Source organism: Manis pentadactyla, chromosome 16, assembly GCF_030020395.1.
Source record: "Manis pentadactyla isolate mManPen7 chromosome 16, mManPen7.hap1, whole genome shotgun sequence".
Lineage (NCBI taxonomy): Eukaryota > Metazoa > Chordata > Mammalia > Pholidota > Manidae > Manis > Manis pentadactyla.
In genome coordinates, this window is record NC_080034.1 from 55,074,063 (window position 1) to 55,086,526 (window position 12,464).

Sequence of the window (12,464 nt, forward strand, 5' to 3'; positions counted from 1 at the left end):
TTCATAGTAACCAGGTGAGGAAAGGCATCATGATAGAAAAAGGGGTTTAAAGTTCTCAGTGTTTCCCCAGGCTCCACAAATTATCCGTCACACTGAAGGTACAGTAACATTAATACAATACTCATGTACTACCTTCTAAATGTTCAGTTTCTTACAAGGTTGATTAGCTTTAGCTTTATAACTTGGTTCATCTGGGGTAAATCAAGCTCTTCATCTGTAACATTTTGTGGTCAGATTGGCTTAATGGCATAGTATGAACACAGTCATTTAGAAGAGTGTTTTCAGATAATTTCAGACTTAGAGAAAACCTGCAATATCCCTGATATTCCTTCATTCAGATTTTCCAGTGGTCACTGCACCACTACATTTGCACCATCATAGAAAATTGTCCACTGTATTTTTCCAATTAGAGGCACAATTTACCACAGAAATATTACATGACCCACATTAGGAAATCAAAATTGTTGATAATTCTTACCTGCAGACAAGCTTTAAGTATCAGCAAGTACATCAACTATGAGAAAAATATGTCTGCATTCTGGTCCTTAGACTTTGTCATTTTTGTCACCTCAGTTGGGTTAGAGTCCAAAGTTTTCCCAACATCATTATGTGCAGGCTTAAGAGTCCTTGTCTTCTTGGCCTTAGAGGGGAAGCTTTCAATGTTTCACTGCTGAGTATAATGTTAACGATAGGTTTGTTGTATATGGACATTATCATGCTGAGGTTGTTCCTTCTCTGCTGTTTCTTGCAGGTTTTTATGGTAAAAGTATATTATATTTTGTAGCATGCTTATTCTGACTCTACTGAGATGATGTGATTTTTTTCATTTACTTCTACTAATCTCATGATTTGCATATTGAACCATCCTTGCCTCCTTGGGATAAGCGTCAGCTGGTCATGTGGGGAATCCTTTAATGTGACCTTGAATTTGGTTTACTAATATTTTTCGAAAATGCTCGTCTATTTTATTGTTATTTTTTTTATTAAGGTATCATTGATATATAGTCTTACGAATGTTTCACATGAGCAACTAGTGTGGTTACTACATTCCCCCTTATTATCAAGTCCACAACACATACCCCTTTACAGGCACTGTGCATCAGCATAGTAAGAATTTTGCATCTATTTTCAATAAGAATATTGGTCTGCAGTTGTGTTTTTTCATGGCATACTAATCTGGATTGATATCAGGGTAGTGGTGGCCTCATAGAGTGAGCTTGGAAGTGTTCTGTTGTCTTCAGTTTTTTGGAAGATTTTGAGGAAGATTGACATTAATTCTTTAAGAGTTTGGTAGAATTCTCCAGCGAAGCTCTCCAGTTACCGGAATCTCTTGTACAGCAAGTGTTCTGTCTTTTTTTTCATTCATTTATTCTTTCATCAAATATTTATTTATTTTATTTTGGTATCATTAATATACAATCACATGAGCAACATTGTGCTTACTAGATTCCCCCCATTATCACGTCCCCACCACATACCACATTACAGTCACTGTCCATCAGCATACTAAGATGCTAGAGTGACTACTTTTCTTCTCTGTGTGATACTGTCTTCCTCGTTCCCCCAACTATGTTATGGGTGCTAATTGTAATGCCCATTATTCCCCTTCTCCCTACCTTCCCACCCACTCTCACCAGTCCCTTTCCCTTTGGTGACGGGGTTCTGTGAGTCTGCCACTGTTACGGTCCTTCAATTTTTGCTTGGTTGTTAACACTGCACAGATGAGTGAAATCATTTGGTACTTGTCTTTCTCCACCTGGCTTATGTCACTGGGCATAATACCCTCTAGCTTCATCCATGTTGTTGCAAATGGTGGGATTTGCTTCTTTCTTATGGTTGAGTAGTATTCCACTGTGTATATGTACCACCTCTTCTTTATCCATTCATCTACTGATGGACACTTAGGTTGCTTCCATTTCTTGGCTATTGTAAATAGTGCTGCAATAAACACAGGGGGGAGTTGCATGTATCTTTTTGAATCTGAGAATTTGTTTTCTTTGTGTAAATTCCTAGGAGTGGAATTCCCAGGTTACATGGTATCTCTATTTTGAGTTTTTTGAGGAACCTCCAATACTGCTGTCCACAATGGTTGAACTAATTTACATTCCCACCAGCAGTGTAGGACTGTTCCTCTTTCTCCCCATCCTCGCCAGCATTTGTTGTTCCTAATCTTTTGATGTTGGCCATCGTAACTGGTATGAGGTGAATACTTTATTGTGGTTTTAATTTGTATTTCCCTGATAATTAGCAATGTGGAGCATCTTTTCATGTGCCTGATTGCCATCTGAATTTCTTCTTTGGAGAAGTGTCTGTTCACATCTTCCCCCTATTTTTTAAAATGTTTATTTGCTTTTTGAGTGTTGAGGTGTGTGAGTCCTGTATTTTGGATGTTAACCCCTTGTTGGATATGTCATTTACAAATACATTCTCCCATACTGTAGGATGCATTTTTGTTCTGCTGATGGTATCCTTTGCTGTACAGAAGCTTTTTAACATGATGTAGTCCCATTTGTTCATTTTTTATTTTGTTTCCCTTGCCTGAGGAGATGAGTTCAGGAAAAAATTGCTCAGGTTTATATTCAAGAGATTTTTGCCTATGTTTTCTTCTTAAGAGTTTTGTGGTTTCATGACTTACATTCAGGTCTTTGATCCATTTTGAGTTTGCTTTTGTGTATGGGATTAGACAACAATCCAAGTTCATTCTCTTGCATGTAGCTGTCCAGTTTTGCCAACACCAGTTGTTGAAGAGGCTGTCATTTCCCCATTGTGTATCCATGGCTCCTTGATTTTATATTAATTGACCATATATGCTTGGGTTAATATCTGGGTTCTCTTGTCTGTTCCATTGGTCTATGGGTCTGTTCTTGTGCCAGTACCAAATTGTCTTAATTACTGTGGCTTTGTATTAGAGCTTGAAGTCGGAGAGCATGATCCCCCGAACCCTCCACTTTATTCTTTGTTCTTGGGATTGCTTTGGCTATTTGGGTTCTCTATTGTTCCATACAAATTTTAGAACTATTTGCTGTGGTTCATTGAAGAATGCTGTTGGTATTTTGATAGGGATTGCATTGAATCTGTAGATTGCTTTAGGCAAGATGGCCGTTTTGGCAGTATTAGTTCTTCCTATCCATGAGCACAGGATGTGTTTCCATTTGTTGGTATCTTCTTTAATTTCTCTCATGAGTGTCTTGTAGTTTTCAGAGTATATGTCTTTTACTTCTTGGTTAGGTTTATTCCTAGGTATTTTATTCTTACTGGTGTATATGTGAATGGAATTGTTTTCCTGATTTCTATTTCTGCTCTTTTATCGTTAGTGTATAGGAATGCAAGAGATTTCTGTGTATTAGTTTTGTATCCTGCAGCTTTGCTGAATTCAGATATTAGATCCAGCAGTTTTGAAGTGGATTATTTAGGGCTTTTTATGTACAATATCATGTCATCTGCAAACAGTGAGAGTTTAACTTCTTCCTTACCAATCTGGATGCCCTTTATTTCTTTGTGTTGTCTAATTGCTGTGGCAAGGACTTCCATAACAATGTTGAATAAAAGTGAGAAGAGTGGGAATTCTTGTCTTGTTCCCGATCTTAAAAGTAGTAAGTTGTTAAGTATGATGTTGGCCGTGGGTTTGTCATTTATGGCCTTTATTATGTAGAGGTACTTGCCCTCTATACCCATTTTGTTGAGAGTTTATATCATGAATGGATGTTGAATTTTGTCGAATGCTTTTTCAGTGTCCATAGAGATGATCATGTGGTTTTTGTCCTTCTTTTTGTTGATGGATTTTCTAATATTGTACCATCCTTGAGTCCCTGGAATAAATGCTACTTGGTCATGGTGGATGATCTTTTTGATGATAATTTTGAATTCAGTTTGCTAATATTTTGTTGAGTATTTTTGCATCTATGTTCATCAGGGATATTGGTGTGTAATTTTCTTGTTTTTGTGGTGTCTTTGCCTGGTTTTGGTATTAGAGTGATGCTGGCATCATAGAATGAGTTTGGGAGTATTCCCTCCTCCTCTACTTTTTGGCAAACTAAGGAGGATGGGTGTTAGGTCTTCTCTAAATGTTTCATTAAATTCAGTGGTTTAGGCATCTGATCTGGGGGTTTTGTTCTTTAGGTCGTTTTTTGATTACCAGTTCAGTTTTGTTGCTGGTAATTGGTCTGTTCAGATTTTCTGTTTTTCTTGAGTCAGTCTTGGCAGGTTGTATTTTTCTAGAAAGTTGTCCATTTTTTCTAGGTTATCCAGTTTGTTAGCATATGATTTTTCATAGTATTCTATCATCATTCTTTGTATTTTTGTGGTGCCCATAGTGATTCTTCCTTTATCATTTCTGATTCTGCTTAGTTGTGTAGACTCCTTTTTTTCTTAAGTCTGGCTAGGGACTTACCTATTTTGTTTATTTTCTCTAAGAAACAGGCCTAGAATAGGTACAGTTCCCAATTCTGGAAAATGTAAGTTCATTCATTCATTTATATAACATTGATCAGTCAGGAAGTGCTAGGCATCCCAAATATTAATGTGAGAAATTGACAGTTCCCTAGGACTGCAGATCTGAGAGGAAATACCTGAAGCAAAGGTTTGGTGATACAAAACAACAGCAAAAAAAATCTCAATAAGTTGGCAAATCATTCAGTGAAAGCTGACTTTTGGGGGATTGTGTTTCCTCATTTACTTATTTACTGCTTCCCCTCCCCCCACATTAAACCATCCTGAAGTATATAAACTCAAACAAAAATGGGAGCAACAAAAGGAACATAAAGACGGCGATGATATAAAAGCACAAGTGAGACTTGAGCACACGTCCTATTAAGACCTGAACATGGGCCGGTGGACAGGGGACTCCGGCTGTCAGTGAGACAGGAAGTCCAGTTACTTAGACAGCTCAGTGTCCAGAAGGCACAGTGAACCCAGACCAGTTGCTCATGAGACGTTCAGCTATACTTTGGAGTATCATTTATGAAGAGTAACGGGAGTGTTGAAATAGAAACTCATATTTAAATAAAATTTCATAATCTTAAAAAAATTCTGAATAATGGAAACATTCTAAAATCAATTCATTTGAGGTAATTTTAAAAATCTTGAAATACTTGAAAGCAATAAATTTATTCGCCATTTTCCTCAAGTATTTCTCCATCTTCTATCTTAACTTCGTTCAGGAAGAAAACTTTACTACTTTTTCCCTTTTCCATGTTACTGAGAGGCCACTTCTGACCTGCCTGGTCTCCAGTCAGGCTTCTCTCCGTCACATCCAGGCAGTCCTCTCTCCAAGAAAAGAGCCTCATTACTTACCTGCTTTTCTAGCTCTAGTTCTCAGGCCCTAAGTCAGACCATCTTTATTTTGTTAAGTGGACATTTGAGACAACTTTCTGTCCCGACCTCTGTATCCTTTTTCAGTCTCATCACCTACTCAAGGTGAGGTTCTGGGATCGCCTGAGTCAGAGTGACCCGAGTCTGAGCTCCCAGTTAGAGATGCTTGTCCTTTGAGGAGAGGACGCTCTCCAACTTAACCTCTGTAGAGAATGTGCCTTTATAGAGTAGGTGCCTCAAGTGTCTTAAGTAGCGGAAACTGTCTTTATCATTACAGGCTAATAGTATACTGGTATGTGTTACAGTGTAGAGTGAATTTTACTCATTTACTGTGATTATTTCATTCTGTCTGAAAAACATAAACCTTTTTTTTTCTTCTCTCTCACCATAGCATTTATAGAAATGAATGTGTTACTGCTAATGATTAAAATTAGTAACTGTAGAAAGAACTATAATGGTATAAAAGGCTTGATCTGTCACCATCTCTATCTTCTTAGTCATCTTTTTTCTCTTTATCCTGTTTCTTTTAAATCTTAAGATTTTCAGGAACCATTTACTATCTTAGTCTTAGAAATTAAAAAAAGAATAAACTCCTTTTCATGCATAATTTCTGAATGATGAAAAAGCATAGGAATCAAATGATATAAATTGTATTTCCTTTTTCTAAGGAAAAGTTAACTGAGAAAAATACTTCTTTTTCTTGTCACCCACAATTGTTTTGACTGTTGAGTGAATTAAAGTTTTAATACAAACTTGACATTTTCCTAACAATCCAGTTCTCATTTTATGAAATCCTGGAGTCAGAGGATAGCCGGTTACATGAAACGCCGTTAGAAAGTATTTATTTATAAATGCCAAAAGCAAAAATGTAAATGATGTCATTTGTCAGGTGAATTTTGGACATCAACATAATCTGTTCCTTTTTGGACACAGGTATATTTTCCTAACTGAGTAAAATATAACTATTAAATATTATGATTGGATTAAAAAAAAAAGATTGATTGAACCCTTGAAATTCAATCAAAAGCTCCCCATGCTGGTGAACATAAAGCCGTTCTGCTGGCTTCCTTCTTAGAGTTTTATGGTGTAAAAATGCAGTTAGTACAACTACTGATCCTACTGACTTCCTTTGAAATCTCAGCAAAAATTCTCTCAGAATTAATATTTAAAATGGGAATTACTGAAAAGATTTAGTATAGAGATTTTTTTGACATGTAGACACTGAGTATATGCATTGGTTTTTTCTGTAACCCTGCCATAGCATCATCTTGACTATGCTTTCATGCCTGAATACTGTGATCAGTATCAAGTATAAAAATGTCTTTGTAATATCAGTGAAGTACATGTAGTGGCTAAGACCCCAGGTTTTAGAGAGAGAGACAGTCCTGGGTTCAAATCACACATTTTTGTTCCTTATTGCCAGTGTACCTCAGGGAATGATTTAACCTCACTGGGCCTGTGATTCCTTCAATGGTAATATAGGGACAGTAAAACCCACCTTCCTAGGTAAAATGATTATGAAGATTAATATAAACAGTGCATTCAAAATGCCTCGGACAAAGCACGGTGCTTGGACTGTGGGGTGTAACTGTCATCCATGATGGGGGCAAGAGCAGTGCTTGTGTCCATGGCACCCACTCTGTGAGGTCATCATATGCCATGATTCTGAGCCTGGCACCACAGCATAAAGGGCAGTCAGGACTGCTGGCTCTGGCTGCAGAAGTGCCCAGAGTGGTTCAGGTTCAGGCTGAATCCTGCTTTGATATTCTTTGAACGAATAAGAAACATTTAAAAAATTTTCTTAAGTCTTCACACCAAAGGAATTCTCTGTCAAAAAAGAAGTATAAGGTAATGTAAAATTGTTCTAGAAAGGTTATTTTGAAAGGATGCTTTTCCTATGTCTGGATATACTACTTTGGACTCTAAATAAGGTCATATAACAGTGTATTTGATTTGATTGCCTTATGGAGGACAACCAGCTCTTGATTATTACCTCTGCACTAAGCAGGCTTATTCCTGTAATACACTGGCGTTATGCTGGTGTATGTTTCCATCAACCTTTTTTATCTTCTCTCTCACCATAGTATTTAGAGAAATGAATGTGTTACTGAAAGATTTAAATTAGTAACTGTAGAAAGGAGAATTATAATGGTATAAAAGGCTTGATCTGTCACCATCTCTATCTTCTTAGTCATCTTTTGTCTTTATCCTGTTTCTTTTAAATCTTAAGAAAGATTATTTTCAGGAACCATTTACTATCTTAGTCTTAGAAATTAAAAAAAGAATAAACTCCTTTTTATACATGATTTCTGAATGATGAAAAAGCATAGGAATCAAATGATATAAATTGTATTTGCTTTTTCTAAGAAAAAGTTTACTGAGAAAAATACTTTTTTTCCTCACCCACAATTGTTTTGACTGTTCAGTGAATTAAACTTTTAATACAAGCTTGAGATTTTCCTAACAGTCCAGTTCTCATTTTATGAAATCCTGGAGTTAGAAGATAGCCCAATACATGAAACACCCTTAAAAAGTTTTATTTATAAATGCCAAAAGCAAAAATGTAAATGATGTCATTTGTCAGGTGAATTTTGGACATCAGCATAATCTGTTCCTTTTTGGACACAGGTATATTTTCCTAACTGAGTAAAATATAACTATTAAATATTATAACTGGATTAAAAGAAAGATTAATTGATTGAACCCTTGAAATTCAATCAAAAGCTCCCCATGCTGGTGAACATAAAGCTGTTCTGCTGGCTTCCTTCTTAGAGTTTTATGGTGTAAAAATGCAGTTAGTACAACTACTGATCCTACTGACTTCCTTTGAAATCTCAGCAAAAATTCTCTCAGAATTAATATTTAAAATGGGAATTACTGAAAAGATTTAGTATAGAGATTTTTTTGACATGTAGACACTGAGTATATGCATTGGTTTTTTCTGTAACCCTGCCATAGCATCATCTTGACTATGCTTTCATGCCTGAATACTGTGATCAGTATCAAGTATAAAAATGTCTTTGTAATATCAGTGAAGTACATGTAGTGGCTAAGACCCCAGGTTTTAGAGAGAGAGACAGTCCTGGGTTCAAATCACACATTTCTGTTCCTTATTGCCAGTGTACCTCAGGGAATGATTTAACCTCACTGGGCCTGTGATTCCCTCAATGGTAATATAGGGACAGTAAAACCCACCTTTCTAGGTAAAATGATTATGAAGATTAATATAAACAGTGCATTCAAAATGCCTCGGACAAAGCACGGTGCTTGGACTGTGGGGTGTAACTGTCATCCATGATGGGAGCAAGAGCAGTGCTTGTGTCCATGGCACCCGCTGTGTGAGGTCATCATATGCCATGATTCTGAGCCTGGCACCACAGCATAAAGGGCAGTCAGGACTGCTGGCTCTGGCTGCAGAAGTGCCCAGAGTGGTTCAGGTTCAGGCTGAATCCTGCTTTGATATTCTTTGAAGGAATAAGAAACATTAAAAAAATTTTCTTAACCTTCACAGGAAATGAATTCTCTGTCAGAGAAGAAGTATAAGGTAATTTAAAATTGTTTTAGAAAGGTTATTTTGAAAGGATGCTTTTCCTATGTCTGGACATACTACTTTGGACTCTAAATGAGGTCATGTAACAGTATATTTGTTTTGATTGCCTTACGGAGGACAACCAGCTCTTGATTATTACCTATGCACTAAGCAGGCTTATTCCTGTAATACACTGGTGTTATGCTGGTGTATGTGTTTCCATGAGGAGACTTAAAGTGGGAAATCCGAAATATCCCAAAAGTAGACAAAATAATGTACATCATGTATCTATCATCAGCTTTAGAAATTATCGTATCAACAATATTGTTTTACATGTATTCCCATCTACTCCTTCTCTTACATAATTTGATGAAGCAAATCTTAGACGTTGTACTTCATCTGTAATTGTATCTAAAAGATAAGAATTCTTGTTTTCTACAAAAGTATCAGAATACCAAGAATACCATTATCATAATTTAAAATGATAATTTCTTGATATCATCAAATATCAGACATTGTTAAAATTTTCATTGTTTAAATTCTTAACTGTCAGAATTTCCTGGACAGTTTGTCTATTTGAATGAAAATCTAGGTAAGATCCAAACATTGGGCATGTTTGATACATCCCTTAAGGCCCCTTTAATCTTCCCACAGTGTTTTCACTTCTTGAAATTTATTTGTTGAATAAACTGGGTAATTTGTGGGATTTCCTTCAGACTGGATTTTGCCATGTAATTTAATATACACGGCAAATAAATTTTCCCCGTTGTTAAGTTATAGTGATTTAATCTAGAGGCTTAATCATTTCCAGGTTTGGTTTTTTGGGGAGGGGGAGGATTAGTTCATAGGTGATGAAGTGAACCTCCATCAAGAGGCTGTTGGTCCAGTTGTCTCCCTTTTTTGGTGATTGGCAACCATTCAAATGTAATGCTTAGATCCATTAATTCATCAGATATTGCAAAATGCTAATAGTCTGACTCTTACTTTCCTTCTTGATTTATTAGCTGTGTTTTTTCTATAAAGAGAATCTTTTGGTTGTTATTTGGATAGCTTCATGTTTGGTTGAACTGATACTCCTGAGAGCAATCCATAGAGGTGTCATCACTCAACTAATCTTTTCAAATACCTGCCAACTTTATAGTCATTATGGTTCAGAAATGGTGATTAAGATATATGTCTTTATATGTTTATAGTTACAGGTATATATCTGTCAGTGTATTTAAAGTTGAAATCATTAAAGTAAGAATACCAAATATATACCAAAAGCCATGAACAATTATAAATGTAACTTGAATTAGAAACTAAAATTTCTAAAGGTTACAACAGCTTTATAAAAATTAATATGTGCAGGTTTACCTAGAATTTTCCAACATATTGATCACTTGTGTTTATTTTGTTCATAATATTTTATTTCTATAAAATGTTAATTAAAAGGGAATGCAGTGGTGTCCTTTGAAAGAAGAGGATGCCATTCCCCATGTGAGGGCAATGGAAGCTCATGGAGGAAGACCACCAGATCCAGAGAGAGAGCGACCAGGAGAGGATACCAGCGTGAGACAGCGAAGCGGTCGGCCTCCTGATGTTGGCGGTGCTGAATGTGTAGATAACACAGATGCCAAATTGCTAAGACAACTGCAAGCTCAAGGTAGGAACATGCATCAGTCACTGTAAGAACTGTACTAACATGTGTTAATTATTCCTACATGTATTTGACATAGGAATGATTGATAACTACTCTCAGTTTCTAAAAGGTAGGTAATTGTGTTCAAATAAAATGAGAAGGAGTCCCACTGGTAACTGGAGTTCTTTGATTTAATAAGCGCCTTTCAAGAGTCATACTCATAAACACATCATACCCTGTGTGTTTAGAATTACAAAGGTAGGTGATGAACTTTTCAGGCTGGAAACTCATTTGAACAGCTCCCAATTCCTTGTGGTGGTACAAGGGAGTAACTCCAAAATATGTGGATCTGTGGAGTAAATTTTCAGTCAGAGAACTCCAATTAGCAGTAAGTTTTAGTTTGGGTTCTTCTGTAGCCTGGATATATAACATTTATTTTCAAAATGCCCAACTAATAAACTTACATCAAAAAGTATCTTAAGATCACTAGAAAGTATCATTTATCAAGTACAACGTGCTCAAAGTAACCTCAAATGTGTTCATGATTCAAAATTATCTTGAATTATCAACATGAAGTTCCCATGCTATGTCTCACACAGAGAATGCTGACTACAATAAAATAGTTCTGCTATGAAGTTTGAATTAAGTAGTTACAAGTGTGAAGCCTCTTGAGGCTGTCTCGATATATATCAATGTGTTCATGTCTTATATTCATAAGCATATATGTAAATGTATATCAATACGTGCTTGTATCATAAACATAATATCCATAAGGGTTTAATAATAAAAACTGACTTAAAAGACTGACAGGATTTTACTACTTCTCATAGTTTTTTTTTTTGGGAGGGAAAGGTTGACTGACTTCTATTTATTGTATACACCATTATAATACTGACTTCTCTGTAGCTCTGTTGTTTTCATTATAAAACAAGTATGCATGATAAAAGCTCATAGAGCATAATGCTTTAAAGTAAGACATTGACTCTCACTGACTTTAAAATAGAAGACACTCACAAGTTGGATCATAATTAACAGACTTTTGGTAGTCTATCCAGAAGTGTGTACATACACTCACAGACACACATTCAAACACATACTTATGTGTACACATGCAAATGTGATGTTCATATATGTATATGTTCTTTTTGATTTCTAAAATAAATGAACTTACTGGTGTATATACCATTCAGCTTTGTTTTTTTCCACTTAATTTTTCTTGGGCATCTTTCTATACAGCACTTAAAAATCAACCTTACACTTCCAGTGGCTGAATAGTAGGTGAGGCAAAGTATGGCTGTACCATACTTCACTTACTCAGTCTCCTTTGATGAGTGTTTCAGCTATTTCCTCATCTTTGCTATCACAAACAATGCTGCAATAAAAACATTACACATATCTTCATTCTTTGACGGGTATGGCTATCCACAGTATAAAATTTTAGAGAGAATCTCTACTCCAAGGGTATGTGCATTGTCAATTTTGGTAGAAAGCAGGCAAATAGTGTCTCCAAAGAGGTTGTTCCAATTCATACTTCCACCAGTGGCATATAAGTTAACTGCCTGGCCTGTAACTTAATGTCCTGTAAGTTTTTCTCTCCTTTAGTATGTTAATTTAGTACTTTTTGTGTTATTTCATTGGGTTACTATTAAGACTTTAATCTCTCCTAAATAGTTACTAGAGAAGGTTTAAAAAATGTTAATATATGAAGATATATACATACATGATGAATTTTTAAAATTAGTATTGTCAATAAACCACTGACTTTTCTGAAGAATGTATAATAGTGGGAAGTGTGCATTTTTTACATGAAAATAGGAAAGCTTGAAATTAACTGATAACGAAAGCAAGGGATTTTCACGCCTGTTTTGCATGTCTATCACAAGTACCATTCATACTTAGTATTCAAAATGGCAACTTCATATTTGCAAAATTAACTAGATTTTATTTTAACAAAATAGAAGGTGATTACTCAACTTTTGCCCAGTGTTTTCACCCCTTTTAGAT

The 12,464-nt window shown here is 35.8% G+C and overlaps 1 protein-coding gene across 1 annotated transcript in view; it reads left to right on the forward strand.

Moving 5' to 3' along the window:
* The window catches only part of LOC130681224 (bromodomain adjacent to zinc finger domain protein 2B-like), a 76,416-nt gene that overhangs the window by 28,397 nt on the left and 35,555 nt on the right, over window positions 1-12,464 (forward strand). Inside the window, exon 6 of the mRNA XM_057493827.1 lies at window positions 10,274-10,484. Coding sequence (XP_057349810.1) covers window positions 10,277-10,484 — 208 coding nt within the window. The 5' untranslated portion in view covers window positions 10,274-10,276. The remainder of the gene's footprint in view (window positions 1-10,273; window positions 10,485-12,464) is intronic.